The sequence below is a fragment of the Balearica regulorum genome, chromosome 3 (assembly GCF_011004875.1).
Source record: "Balearica regulorum gibbericeps isolate bBalReg1 chromosome 3, bBalReg1.pri, whole genome shotgun sequence".
Lineage (NCBI taxonomy): Eukaryota > Metazoa > Chordata > Aves > Gruiformes > Gruidae > Balearica > Balearica regulorum.
This window is the reverse complement of record NC_046186.1, coordinates 77,492,328-77,507,817: the sequence shown is the minus strand read 5'-3', so window position 1 is coordinate 77,507,817 and position 15,490 is coordinate 77,492,328. Positions and strand designations below refer to the sequence as shown.

The 15,490-nt window shown below is 35.4% G+C and overlaps 1 protein-coding gene across 4 annotated transcripts in view; it reads left to right on the top strand.

The window, feature by feature from the left end:
• Positions 1–15,490, top strand: part of PDE10A (phosphodiesterase 10A) — a 374,774-nt gene that overhangs the window by 313,193 nt on the left and 46,091 nt on the right. For all 4 annotated transcript variants that reach the window (XM_075748559.1, XM_075748558.1, XM_075748557.1 and 1 more), the window contains exons 5-6: positions 1,322–1,371; positions 15,121–15,261. In XM_075748559.1, coding sequence (XP_075604674.1) covers positions 1,322–1,371; positions 15,121–15,261 — 191 coding nt within the window. The remainder of the gene's footprint in view (positions 1–1,321; positions 1,372–15,120; positions 15,262–15,490) is intronic.

Here is a 15,490-nt window from a genome sequence, read left to right as displayed (position 1 = left end):
TTTACCAACCCTGCTACTTCATCATTTTGTAAGGGTGAGTAATAGTTCTGGTTTATATATATGATGTTTTAAAAGGACCACCTCTGTTTACTGATTTTGCTTAAGTGGTTATTTGGATATTGATGTCCAGCTCACAGCAAATCAGACTGGATTTTGTTAATACACAGCAAGCAAGAAGCTATAGGAGACAGAGCCTGTTCATCCTTTACATTTTTTTTCTTCTTTTGTAAAGCAGATGACTTTTGCCTTTTTTTATATTTTCTTTACAGTGCTCATTTGCCTCGTAACTCAATGTGCTTACATACTACAGCCGAAGGATTTAAAATCTGAATGCAAATTCCCATGCCCTGAACTCTCACTGGTGTTACACAGTTGACAATAAGCAAATAACTACACAGGGAGATTTTTTTCCTTTTGTAAAAGAAACACAGAAAGCAAATTGATTTTATCACACACAAGTATAATCACTCCCCTGAAATGTACTAAATGGATTCCTGTGTTCGTTCATAAAAACAAGGTATCAGATGTGTACATTTACTGCTTAGAATGTTTATTAACTGTTAGAAAACCAGACACACACTCTCAAAGTGTCAAAGTCTGTTGTGTAAAGCAGGGTAAAAAACATTGACAGCTATATCCTCTTCTGATTTTGAGAGTTTTCATTTTATCAATAAGTTATGATGGTTGGTTGACTTTAAACTTTTGAGAGTTTAAGGAACTTGTCTTTACCCTGTGCATACACCAGTCTGAATCTGGTGAAAATCTGACAAGTATAAACTTTCTGGTGTGTGTCAGTGTTTTTGATATGGGGCAGGTACAGAAAATAGAAACAGTTTGTTTTGAAACACATTTTTATGGCAATGTTTGCAACATTTTATTTTCCCATAATTTTCTATCTTAGGGCAAGAACAAATATAGCTTACCATCTATGAATGGTACTTGTTTTACTCATGGAAATTATAATGTTATCTGGCTGATTATATTGTAAATACATGTTCTTGTGTTACTTCTATACTGTCATATGAATTAATTTGAATTTACAGACATTAGGCTGTGGAATAAAAATAAGATGTATAAAGAGGTTGTTTCTAATTATCTTTTAGAGTGTAGTAAATGACAACGGAGAAAACAAGAATTATCTCGTACCTCTAACTTTTTAGAGTCTGGGAAGTTTCAAGGGACACAGCAATAAACCTTCACTTTTAGAATTTTAGATGTTTGTCCGAAGTAGAATTGAATCTGTAGTTTCACCTCAGAGACCTTGTGTAAGTTCGATTTTCCCCTGTGAGTACAATTACTTCTCTTATTATTGCTTTGGCAGCTACGAAAGCTGATGGATTTGCACTATATTTCCTGGGAGAATGCAATAATGTAAGTATACTGGATTAAGATGCTGCTTTTCTGTACAGTTACAAGTGCATTTTCCAATTTGACAATGATGTTTTGATTTTATTTTGTACGTCATTTAGCAGGAAATATTACTTGAGTGCTGAATACTAGCTTTATGTTATCTTTATTTCTGTAAAATAGAAGTTTATTGAACATAGTGGTAATGAAAAAATGTTTCCTGTGTTTAGGGCCTTGGCCTTTTAATTTTTTTAAAAGATTTGGCAGTAATACTGTTGTTTCTCTGACTGTAGCAACTTAACTTGGAATTTCGCTCCATTATTAATTGTCTTTAACAAACAGAAAACTTAACTTGGATTTACTCTCAGCATAGCCTATTCTTTTCATCCAGTTATCTCTTTGATTTTTTTTTTTTTTTAATGTTATTGGGTCTTCTGTTAACTGCCAGCTGCAACATGATAGTGAGAGAATGTAAATTTCAAATGTAGATTTCAGTTAGCATAAAATAAATTGTGCACTTAAAATTTATGACTGAAATTAGTTTCTGGTATAATAATTTGAATAACAGTGAGTCCAATATTTGCTGTTTTGTTATTTGGCATTTCGACACATTACATTTTTTTTTTTCTATCCAGATGAATTTGTATAGTTACTCTTATGCAAGATTTTGTAGTTAATTCAAATGGCTACCAAGACGGAAATGCAGTTTATACTTAAGTCATTTCCATCAACTTAAAAATCACAATTTCTCAGAAACTGTATGTCTTTCATTGGTTCAAGAAACAAATTAAACTCTTCTTACTGAAAAATGACTAGAGAGGAAAATATTTTTCTCATTGTTTTTGTTTCCTAACTTTACACAGTCAGTTTTAATGGTTTATTTTTGTATAGTCTGTTAGCCAATTTCCTTTGCTCTTTGTGAAATAATTGCATTCAGAAAAAGGGAAAGAATGACATTTTTGAAATAATGGAAACAGGATTGAAGATGTACAAACCTGCAGGTGATGTGAGCCTTGCCTGAGAATATTTTTTACTTATTCAAAAAGATAGTGTCTAATTTGAGGATGTGGAAGAAGGCCCGTACAGAAATTTCCTAAAAGAAATGGATTTTTTTTTTTATTTAATGATTATTTTGTACAATAAAGATAACTCATTTTATTATTCAGAAATTGAGACTGCTCTGAATGAGTTCTGTAAGTATGTAAATAGCGTATATTTTTTTAATAACCCTTTCACTGAGGGGCGTAATTTAAATAACGTATTGTTGACCCTTTGTGAATGCAATCTTTGGGTCTCATTAGTAGATGACAGCATCCATGGGCGGGGGGTGATGCAAAAGGTCACTGAAGAGCTTCCTCCTGCCGGAAGTGCAGCCATCCATTCTGAATGCACAGTGCTGGCCAGCTTCAGTGGTAGTAACTGCGTGCCAGCTGAGCATGTTCAACTCTCGAAATGCTTTGTAAAAGATTACAGTAAAATTAACTTTACAGCTTAAGACCTAGAGAATTCTTATTATGGTGAGATTTCTCCTATTAGATTAGTGTGGCATAGTAGGGGGTTCCTCAAGGTCTTCTGATACCTTGAGGGCCTGGGCACTTTGTGACTTTCCGCTTTATTTATTTATTTATTTATTTCATTTAGTAGCCTATTAGGCAGTTGAATTTATTTGCGTCTCAGCATAACTCTTTTCTGAAAAAACTTCCAACCACTAAAAGCACATATTGAATTTAATAACCACTGCTATGGAGCTGCATCTCCCGAAATGGAATGTTCTTCATGCAGTTGTTACAGGAACTGATCCCAAGTCTTTTGAATTTAGTATGACATTTTCCATTCACGTTAATGGGCTTTGGGCCAGACCCATGTTTGTAGTCTTGTAACTAAATGGTAATGCATTAGCCTACTTTTTGTAAGAAATTGTCTTTGAAAATTAATTTGCATATCTTTATTTCTTGAATATTTAATTTAAGGGATGTGTATAAGTGAGACTAACCATTGTCCAGCAAATAGTAGCAATATATTTTTACTTACTTCTATTAAATATCTTTTTTTTTAAATGGGAACAAAAAGATTCTGCATAGCATAAACGGCAGAAAGGAGCGAATTCTTTAAGTTGAAGTTTTAACAATGATAAAAACACCTATCATTAGCCTAGACAAAGTAGTCTCTAAACACCTATGGCCACATGTTGAAGAATGGCTTCTATTTTTTTTGGTGGCTCAGTTTTTTTGATGCTAGGTTTGTGACTTAGGTTTCACAAATTCAGCAAAACAGAGTTTTTTTGGGGTTTTTTGTTTTGGTTCCCCCCCCAATTTTAGCATTTGGTTTTGGTGGGTTTTTTGTTAGCTTGTGAAATATACATAAATCTGCTTGTATGTATCCAGTCAGCAGCCTCTTCAGAACTAGACCTGATGTAACAGTTATTTCCACCGTGCTTTCAAAGAAATAGTTTGTGCCTGAGTCCAGCTTTTCCGGAGTGTGTGTATATGTCTTTTTGAGAATTAGGTACTGGGAGAGGATTGTGTAAGAATGCAGGAATCCTGCTGATAAGTAGATATCTACTGTTTCCCAAGTGGTTTTGTAATGTTTAGTGATATGTGTTCTGACTATATTCTGTAAGGGAACTTAAGATCAAAAATGAAGCAAAAGCATTAACAGTATGTCATTGCAGCTCCTGCTGTAAATACATATAGGTATACTTGTGCCTTTGAGAATCTGGACACGTGTTAATCTCAGCTAAGGATCATTTTTGCAATATGAGATTTTCATAACTATTTTAGCCTAGATTAAATAGTGAGTTTCTAATTAGAATAGAAGATAACTTCCTTTTACAGAAATTCTAGATATTTACACAATGAAAACCAGAAAATTATTACTGCATACTGTGTGCTATTATTTCTTAATATTGAGAGAATTGCCATATCATTGCAATTATTATTTTTTTTCATGGCTTACTAAGAATTATGTGTAAATCTCTCTTTGGTGCAATTTGTAATATGGACAGCACTTCCCTTACATTAAAATTGTTTTAGAACCGAAGGCAAATTTATTTAATGTGAAGAAAAGCTCTAGATTATCTGATCCTTTTCTTTTTGCAAAACATAGATGATACTCTGAGCTTTAAAGGAGGACCTTGTTTTAGAAAAACTTCCTTTGGAGTTGAACAGCACAAATACCTGTCCATATGTAATTCTTTATGGCCTTATTTTCTTTCTCTCTATTGAAGTATACAAAACTATATCTTGACTTACGTTAAAGTTGGATAACAGCATAAGGTCAAGGTAATTTCTGGCTGACAGGTCAGGTCGAATGTCTTTAGGATCTTTACTAGAGTGAATGTGCTTGAAATGGAAGATACCACACCAATTGCAAATTACAGTGCATTTCTTTACACAAGTATTACTCAGAATTGGTGCCAGAAGAATGAGCGTGGCCAGTTCAGTTATTTTAGTGACCTTCTGGTTGTTCAAATTACTTGGGAGCACTAACACTCGTTGCACTCCTGGTAAGGGTGTTCTGATAGGATGATTCTGCTTTTCAAATGATTGCCCCCAAGCAGGTAAGTACCACTCGCATGGCCAACTCCTTCCTTCCCCATAAAGTTGCCCTGCGTATCAGATTCTGGTTTTGCGTATGCTGTACATATGGTAGAATGCATTGCAAAATACTCGGATACTAGAAAAAAAATATAGCTTCCTCATCAGGGTCAAGTGATCCAAACAGCCCTGCGCCCACATCGCCTCTGGTTCTTGGACTTTCTCCATATCTAAGAAACTGTCTTTGTCCATGGATTAGTGCAGTTATGCAAATACAATGATTTATTCATGAGGTACGTAAGAGCCATTTTGCAAATACTTTATATTGGAGACCAGAAACACTTCAAAATCAAACAGGAATGTTTCAAACTCTCCAGCAAAGGACTTGACTTTATTTCAGTTTTCTGTTTTATTTCTTATGGGGATTAATATATTAGTTCATTATTCTCATGTTATGACCTTAATTGAATATCATCTTCAAATATGACTTAAAGGATTTACTGAAATCCTCGTATTGGGTGGTGTGTATGTGTGTAAATCAATGTGCCTAAGTATCATGCTAGCTGGGCATGGATTTAAGTCCATAAGCTGACATCTTTACAAGGTAATATTCCTAAAATGCTTATCACAGCTACAGAGTTTCTTATATATTATTATACTATCTGATTCTTCAGATGCTTCTTGTTTATAGTCCTTATTCGTGTGACTAATTCACCTCATGATTACATTGTGATTCCTACGTAAAGATGTATCACTTAGAATTTAATAGGCATACACTTAAAAGTAGCTTTTACTAGGTCTTGTGAGTGTTACTGAGTTCCTGAAACTGCAAATTGTGTTGACAAACAGATAGAAGTTTCCAATAGCTTTATTGTAAGAAATAATTATGTGAGGCCACAAATATGTGCACATACTCTGTGCTTCAGGGTGTATCTTATTAAGCTATTCTGGAATTTCTGGTCATGGAGAGTATTGCAGCTGGATGTGCAGTGCCACCTAGTGAATTTATGGGGTGGGTGATTTGAATTATTCAGAACCAAGGGAAAAACTACTGTTTGCTTAACTGCTTCAGGTTTTTGTGCCAGGCTAAGGTACATTATTTTGAATGATTAGGCATCTTCTCTGAAATTTGAGTCTTTTAAACGTGTTTCCAGATGAAACCCTTCTAGCTGAAAGTGAATTCAGAAAATTTTGGTCTTTATCCTTGAATCAATTCTAACATCTTGTACTCTTTTTCATTTATGAAGTAGAAGGAATCTGTTGCTTCCTTATTTGCCAGTGAATTGTGATACTCAGCAGATGGCGGAAAGCTGTTGATGCTTTATAGTGTCTAAGTTTAACTTTGAGTCAATAAATTATCAAACTGAAAGAAATTAGATAAATAACTGTCAAGATGTATTTTAGTGAAATTTTGGTCCTGTTTCATTTAATATTCAGCTAAATGGACTTGTAGAATACGGTCATTATGAATATACTACAGGTAGACTGCAGAACTGGGTAGAAAACTAGACAGAGACAAGTTGTTTGTGGTTCACTATCAGAATGGGAGAGTATGATGCATAAATCCTTAAGGTTTTCTCCTGGATCTGGTTTTGCTCAGTATATTCATTAATGCATGGGTGAAGGAAGAAAATAGGCTTATTAAATTCGCATTTTACATGCAATTGGGGGGGACTGCAGATGTGTTTGTAGGGATGGGTTAGAATTCAAAATGATCTTGGGAAAGTGGACTGAAAAAATTGGACAACAATTCAGTGAGGAGAAGTGCTGCGGTCTCCTTAGATTGCATGTCTCTGTGCAAGGCAGTTGATGACTTTAAGAAAGATTTCAGGGTTTGCAGTGAATTTGAATGTAAACGTGAGACGGCAATATCATTGTTGTAGCAAAAAAGACACTGTTGTATGTAGCAGAAGCAGAAATCTTGTCTTTGTGTAAAGTAATTTTCCCATTCCTCTGTCCACTGCTAAGGTCTTAGGTGGAATAATATGTCTGAGGTAAGCACCACACTTTTAAGAAAAAATCAGAAGAGCTGAATTAAGTGCAGGATAGAGCAGGTAGAATGGTCAGGAGACAAAAGAACTGGTATTGCTTGGTCTAAAGACTAATTGTAGGTGTGTAGGGCAAGAAGTAGCGGGTTTGAATTGACACAAGGAAAGCTTCCCCAGTTGTGGCTGTAGTGAAGCAATACAGTCTGAAGCTTGTGTAACCTCAGGTATCCTCATCCCTGGAGGTGTTTGAAAGCTCTCTGGACAAACATCTTTCAGAGAAATGCTTAGCTGACCATGCCTTAAAATGGAAGGGAGGGAAGAGAGTTATGTTAACTAAGTTTTCTGTGTCAATGAACTGGTATAACTCTTGTGGGTTTTTTTCAGTTGTGTAAATCGAGTAGAATGTTTCCAGGAAATAAGTGAACTTAGAAATTGATACCATTCAGAAGGATGAAAACATGAAAAAACCAACAACCCATAACTACTAGTTGTTTTACAGCATTTAAGTGCATCATCTTCATTTCACAAGTATCCAACATTTGCACATACTATGTGGTTTAAAAATTCAAATCTCCTGTCAAGTAGTCTGTCAGTTACCAAGAAGGAAATATGAAGTTTTTATAAACAATGGAGGGAGCTGCTGCTGTTTTTTTCTTCTTTTATTGTTCTGTGCTTCGTGTAGTAGGATTGCTGCACTTGTGTTTAAACCCAGGATTCTATGATATATTTCCCTATAGCTCTTTAAGATTTTTAGCATGGTAGTGTTGGGCTACTACTTCAACTTAGCTAGTTTACAAACCCAAGGTTTTTGCCTGTGGACACTTTCCAAATTAGTTGTGTTTAGGTTTTCTTAGTCATCATTGCTTATTTTAATGAGTTTTATTCCTGCAATAAAACTGGCTTTAAGGCACAGCTTTTATACCTATCTGCAAATAATTTTACCATTAGGCTGTGTGGTCTTACATGTAGGTTATTAAGTCCTTTACCAAGAGTAAAAATCTATTGCTGTTACTGAACAGAAAAGAATGTGAGCAGCAAAAGAATTAAGCTTACTTAATACCAACTTGCATAATTCCCTTTTCTCTTTAATGTTTTCTTTTTCCAAGCATTGAGTCATATGGCAATGCTTTAGTATTAAGGCTTTTATTTAATGTCTGTTGAATATTAACTGATTTTCTATTAAGCATTTTTAGGGCCAGTTTTATCAGCAAAATTTGCTGTGGAAAAAACTAGATCAGAATCCAGTCACCCTTACCACCAAAACAGTTTGTTAATGGAATGCTTGTCATGTGTGTACTTAAACCCTCGTTCTAATCAGTAAACCTGATTCTTATCCAGACCTCTCTTCTGCAAAGAAATTTTGGAAAACTGAGTTTATGATTGCTGTTTGCTTAGTTATAAGCACTACCATAAAAAAAGAAGAAACAACCGAGCAGTTTGTGAAATGGTGAGCAATACATGTTTGCAGTTCAAATCCAGCCCTGGCAAAATTTATATAGTTAGTTGAATGGTTTCTAACCTTTGTGGGTTGGGATGTGGCACCTTCACACCAACAGCCACTAGAAAAATAGCGTCAATTACACCTGTAGTTGACCTTTTCATCAGAAAGCACCTGAAAACTGTAGGTACTTTCTTATCACTGTAAGAATACCTGTCAGGAGGTGCCGATGGTATTGTGTTATGAGACTTGAGCTGCTACCCCTCATCTTTTCTTTTACTGGGATTATAATCTGTCAAGCATTAGAGTTTCACTAGAAAAACCAACCGTGGGGCCAAGTTACAACAGCATGGCAAGAATAACATCAGTAATTCTGCATGCGCACGCTCTTAGCTGTTGCAAACGAGGAGTAATGAGAGTTTTTTCAGCCACAGTAAAAGAGGTTCAAGATAAATTACTTCATAATTTCAACTGACTGTTGGAGACTATCAAGGTGAATTAAGAGATTAAACTAGGAGGGAAGGAATCATTCTGAAGATTTTTGGGTGCAGCTGGAACAATCTGTCGTGTCACAGAAGGCAGGAAATGAAGCGCCTCGTGCCCTCTGAGATTCCCACAAGGTATAGGAGGTTTCTGGTGTCAGACTTCAGTGTTCCCCTGCCGAACTACGTTTAAAGAAAGAAGTCCATCACTATGTGGAACTTGTTGGAAAAAAATCGGTAATAGGGTAGTTGACTTGATGTAGATAAGGAGATTCTGTATGTGTCTGGAAGGAGGGGAAACAGTTCAAAGTAGGGAATTGCAGGACCTGGTGGGCTGCCGGGTGCCAGAATGGATGAACCTGGAAGCTTCCAGTAGATTTGCTCTCCAAGCTAGTGTTTGCCCTTCTGGTAGTTTATCAAACCCAGAGTGACTCTCCCATCTTGGTTGCCGCCTTCATCATCGGCAGTAGAGATATCTAATGTTCTGTCTACACCAGATATCTCTTATTACTTAACTTTTGCCAGGAGAGAGACAGTGACGTTGCAGTGTGAGTAAAGAGCTATTCACATTTATCTGTTTCTGATAGTGACTTACATTCTCACTGCGAGTGGTTATAGCAGCAAAAGATACTGTAAGCAGTGCATGGGCACCCTGCTGTCTCCTCAACCTTTGCCTTTTACTACATTGTGAGTTATCGGTGTAGTATTTGGGAAATTATGGAACTTCATATTCTCATATTTCCTTTTTTATTAACTATATATTAAGTTGTGCTTGAAAATCCACTGGTTCCTTATTTTGATTATTAGTCACTGTTCGGTGTCATTATTAGAAATGCAAACTGTTAGTCTGGTTTTGAAGAAAAATATTCAAACCTACTAAGGAAATGCAAGTGATTTGAAAGGGCCCAATCTATCCATTTCTTCATTTACTTGTGAACCTGTATACAATATATCTGATGTCTGCACGGGAACACTTCTAATTACCCTTTGAGCTGGTGAAGGATGATTTGAATTAAAAGAATGCTGGAGTGACTCATGGTTAGAAAAGAGTAGGCGAGCCCCAAACTTTGATTACTACGGTACATTTTATTTTATAAGTATTTTCTTAAGCAAAAGGAAAACCAGGAAATGTGAGCTGGATAGGTGATGTGAAAAACCTGGTGGTTTTGGACAGTGGTAATAAGAGATTCCCTTAAAGCTGTGTCTGTGGGATGCCTCAGAGATTATTTCGGTAACATGCTGTAGTATAGGAGAGCACAGCTTTTTTTGTTACTGCATTTTGTTTGGCTGACCTTGCCATTGATGGCTTCAAGGATTCAAAATCTTTGTTAACAAAACCCCAGCAAATTTCCACATCCTTAATTGGCACTAAATGTTTCAACTCGTTTGGATTTAAATTGATCATATATGGAATGTATCAACAGTCATGAAACTTTAAGTGTCTGTATAAAGTCAGTGTGGGAATAGTAGAAGCTTATGGACCAATTGCAGCTTATTATATGGTAATGAGGAAATTTGCCTTTCCTTTTTCTTGTTTGAGGTCTAGGTGGAGGTCTGTCCTTGCGCAGTCATCTTTTTCTACCTGTACGGAGTCACGAGGAATAGTGGCAAACTTAGAACCTACTGGGTGGTTTGAAGAGATTTTTGATCACTGAACCCTTAGCGGTGGGGTTTGTAGTTTCCTACAGGAAGCAGAATGGGATTGCTTCTGCAAAACTTTTTTTATCACTGGAAGTAAAATGATGTCCATGAACTTTTTCCACTATAGGGATGCATATTCACAGCACTACTTCATGGTGGTAGTAACAGAGGGGTTTACCAGCCAAACGGGTACTTACACTAGGACACAGGACAGACTGTGCTGGTGAAAGCAACTTTCACTAGCAGTGCTTCATGGTGTCAACACAATTTTTTGGCCATTGAAGATCCAGTGAAGGCCTTTTCCAGAGAAGAATAATGTATGTGTGGAAGCAGTGAGTTCTTTGTTTTCTGGTGAAAGTGGCTTTTTGGGTTTGTCTTCTTTATCTTGCATTTTGTTTTGAGAAGCCGTTTCTGAGAAGAGAAAGATTTGTCCGTTTATATTTATTTATGGGCATGACTCAGGAGACCAGTGTGGAAAAGCACATTTTATACACGTAACTTAAATAATAGAGTTACTTTGCCAAGCATCACACATTGCGATCTTGGCATAAAGAACCAAATATGTCTTAAGAAAAAGTAAGAATAATGGTGTGAATAAAAGTGTTAATCTTTGGAGAGATCAGCTTTGGTCTCCAGTGTCCTGTTAATTTAATTTGACTCATTCCGCTACTTAGACTGCATAATTCAGACTTTAAACATTTGTTTCATCTCCTACATTTTGCAGCACTCTGCAATATGAACTACCTTTTCAATATTGAACACAGTATAGTTTAACTGTTCCTACTATAAAAGTACTTTTTCCTATAAGCATATAGAGTAGCAAGTCAAGCATTTGTGAAGGTATGTACTTCAGTATTTCTGTGCCTTTTATATTCTAGCTGCTTTGATTTTTTTAAAAAAATATTTTATATCAGAACACTGATTTAAATAAATAGTGAACTGTGGTTTCTTCAGTTTTATTAGAATAATGTACTTTTTTTTCAGATCGTGGGGTGCTTTTCTTGGATCATTATGCGAAATGTTCTTTTTCATTCTGTTTAAGTTCATGTAAAAATATGAAACTGAAACTTATGAAGGCAAGTAACTGTGAAACTAAGTTTTCATTTAAGAATTATATGTATCTTTATTAGATTATAAGAAAGTAAGAATAATGGAGCTTTTTATCCTGGCAAATTGAACAGGCTTGTTCTGGGACATTCAATCTACTGATTTAATGGTTTTTGTTGTTTGGGTTTGGGGGGGCTTTTTTTTTGTAGCACATTCTTGTAATTCATATGGAAAATTAACATTCTGACTTTCTCAGTGTCTTTCACTGCTAAAGACCACGCTTTAAAGAAGCTGCGAATGTAAATGGGTTTTAAGAATAAAGTTGAGGTTTGGGATCAGAATAAACAGAAAATTTCAAGATTTCACGTACTTGTACCATAATGCAAGACATCAAAATGGAGTAAATGCTGTCCATGTTCAGTAGAGCTACTCCATGGAAGAAGAATCTTTCCTTCCAGCTGCATGAGACGTGTGAAATAAGTATGCTGAAATGACTTGTCAGAGCTGAATTACTATGTAGCAACTCTATTTTCTCTTTTTAAGGTATTTTAATTCTCATCTGTATCCAAATATTGGCAAATGAATAACTGGATGGAAAACTCTCTTCCTTGTCTTGCTGAACTTTTTGAGACTACCTGACTTTCTGCTGAAGAACAAGACAAATATACAGTTACTGGTTTTGTCAGAATCTTGAGTTCTTTTGAACTCACTAAATGTCCTAACCATTGGACTACTGATTCTTCTTGGATAGACCTCACTCTTATTTTGGCTATGAATTCCATACTTCTCTTTGACCATTTGTTTTCCCCTCAGCATGAAGTCCAACTTTCTCCTTCCAAAATGCTGTTAATCCATTACAGCTAAGGTACCTTCATCGCTGCAGGAGTACCTACATATGGTGCATTAATTGCATCTCCTTAGTTTCCGAAGATTTCAGTGTATTCTTTTTGGAATTGTTTATTATGTTTTATAATGTGCCTTGCATGTTTGCAGAATAAAGAAATGATGATTATGAGAGGACGCATCTCATATCATCCCTTCATTTTCTACAGCTGACAGTAGAGGCTGAATTTTCACTGCAAATTGTGCCTTTATTGTTCTGTGCTAGAAAACAACTACTGTTTAGTAATTTACCCAGTCTCACAGAGCCCAGATCGGTAACTATCTCTCTCTGAAGTCTGTCTCCTTTCTTTCGCACCTGAGTTTTCTTTGTCTTGTGATCCATTTGGCTCGCTCTAGCTCTAAGCCATAGTGCAAAGCATTCTGTAGGCAATGTGGTGAGCTGTGAAGTTCGTATTCAAATGGTAATTGGAGCCTCAGCTAAAATAACCATATTAATACTTTTTTTTTTTTTTAATCGTAGTTTCCATTTATAAAATGAGGATAGCATCAGTACCCAACTTACAGGAGAGTTGTAATAAAGCTTAGTTAGAGGTTGTGAGGTACTCAGGTACTAACTATAGTGATACTGACCTCACAGGCCTAGGAGAGCAAAATAAGAGAAATGCCATTGATTTCATAGTGCCTAGATTTCACTTTAATGAATCAGACCCGTAGATTTATCTAGATTTTCTGGGTGGTGGATGTTTTTTGGCTTTGGTTGGGGTTTGGGTTTGGGTTTTTTTTTTATTCCCCTGCAGGGAATAAAGTATGCATATAATGGCATAATATTAAATAATAACGATCCCAGTGCAAAGCTCTCTGCTTACTGCTAAGCCCAAGCTGAAATCATAATTGAACAAACTAAAAGTTCTTTGTTCAGCCTTTCAAGACAAGGCTGCATTCTGAGCTACTAGAATCTGGAGTACCTGTGCACCTGCTTTTGTCTACTGTTACACAAACCTTTGTGAATGATAAATGTGGGAGACAGATTAGATGCACTTTTATATATTAATTATCATAACCATTGATGCTGTAGAATTTTTGGCAATTCACCTTCACAGCAGCCCTAATGAAAGTAAAGTCTGATAGTAAAAGTAACCAATATGAAGGACTGCCACAATAGGTGGCTGTTCTTACCTGGAATGTTAGTAATACATTGTGTGGTGGCACTATCATCTATCTGTGGTATTATACATGTAAAGTAAAAAAAAAAAAAGAATAAAATATAAATTCTATTTTCCTAGCAGAGATTTTTGCTTAAAATATTTCATCTTAGTTCATATGCTTTAAATTCATAATTTAAAATCATATAGCTATTTAGCAGTAGAGTTACTTAGTACAGGAGCTCTCTATATATAATCCTCGTCTTACAAATTTATCAGTGAAATAAATTGGATTGTTGACTACAGTAAATTAGAAAACACAATTTTCCAATAGAAGATGGGTCTCTGAAGTGTGGTGCTTTAGTTGTGTTAATATTAAGAATGTATAAGGAGGAATGGCTCAAGAGATTAGGAAATTAAGCTGAAGTCTTGGAAATAGAGATTTGATTCCTGCTGTTCTAAGACTTTGTGTAACTTTTGCCATGTCATTTATTCTTCATGTGCCTAAAATCCCTTTGTGTTTAAAAGATAATAGCTCTGCTATTCTGAATAGGGTGTGACAGAGATAAATGTTTTAAAATTTTGCGAGTCTCCGGGATTCTGTAGCATTAGGAGACACATGAATGTAATGAGATTGATGTATGTAATGAGATAAAGGCAGAAAAATAAAACAGAAGGTGAAACTTTTTGCTTGTAAAATGAACTGTTCCTGCTGATAGCATTGGAGACAGGTTTTTTTGGTTGTTTTGTGACTTTAAAATCGATTTTTAGTAACAAACTGCATCTTTGCAGGTTGTCTGAGGTGAAAAATAAAGGAAAATTTTAGAGACTGTGATAGGGACATTGTTTTCCAGCACTCTACTGTTCCATAAAGTTTATTTTTCATCCAAAAATGAATGAAATTTTAGATTTGAAGAGTGATTGGCATACAGAAGGGTTTGCAGGTTTGACCTTTATATATGTGTTTAATTTTCTCTTTGTTAAATAATATTTGGAATCCCATTCATTCTGGTGGTGTTAACTGGTTTAATATTTTCATTTCAGAACAATTATCAGATGTTTGTAGATGAGTTTCATGATGTCAGTGTTGTCATACCTGACTTTTCAATAAATGAGACAGTTTTAGGAAGGCAGCAAGTAAGAGAGGTATTTCTTCTAGTACGGGGGACAAATACAGTCATTTTGATTTCAGGAAATATAGTGTTAGGATAATTTTGAAATTACCTTTCCTTGGGATGAGATAAACAAGAAATTTAAATATTATCTCTACTTTTTGAGTATTTTCTATTGAAATAAATGGGTGCATCCTGGAAAAAAAAATCTTTCTCTCACAGAGGAAAATATTACCTTAGAAGTCTTTATGTGGTGTACTGTGTGTTCAAGGTAAACACAATCCAACCCTGATATAAGCAGTAACTGACTTTGGCAGAAGAGTTATCCACTATCTGAATGGTAACTTTAGAGTGGGATTTTCTAAAATTTCCAAACAGTTAAGCGGAGTTTATCCAACTACTTTTTATTGTCAAAAGCCGTGTTTCTCTACATTATCTACTTTATTCAATCCTTTACACTACATATGTAGCATCGTAAGTCTGTAAAAGTAACCATGCTTTCTAATTGCATTCCTTTTTTCCCCTTTTTTTTCCTTCTAACTAGAGTCTGTGTGTATTTACACCCCCGGGAGCTAAAGAAGGACAACCACGGCTCATTCCTGCAGGACCCATTGCACATGGCACTACAGTATCTGCTTATGTAGCCAGATCCAGAAAAACGTTATTAGTAGAAGATATTCTGGGGGTAAAAAGCTTTCTCTTTTTAATGAGATGATTACAGCATGTTCTTAGAATGAATATTTTGATGCTGAAATGTTTATTGAGCTGAATGTATAATGATAGAATTTATATCTGTCTTGCTACCAAGAAAATAAATCTGAGTTTGGATTAGCTTGAATAATTTCAGAATATCTCATTTATTTTTAAGTCTGGTTTTGTTGTGGGTTTTTTTTTTTTTTTCTTTTAACACTTTT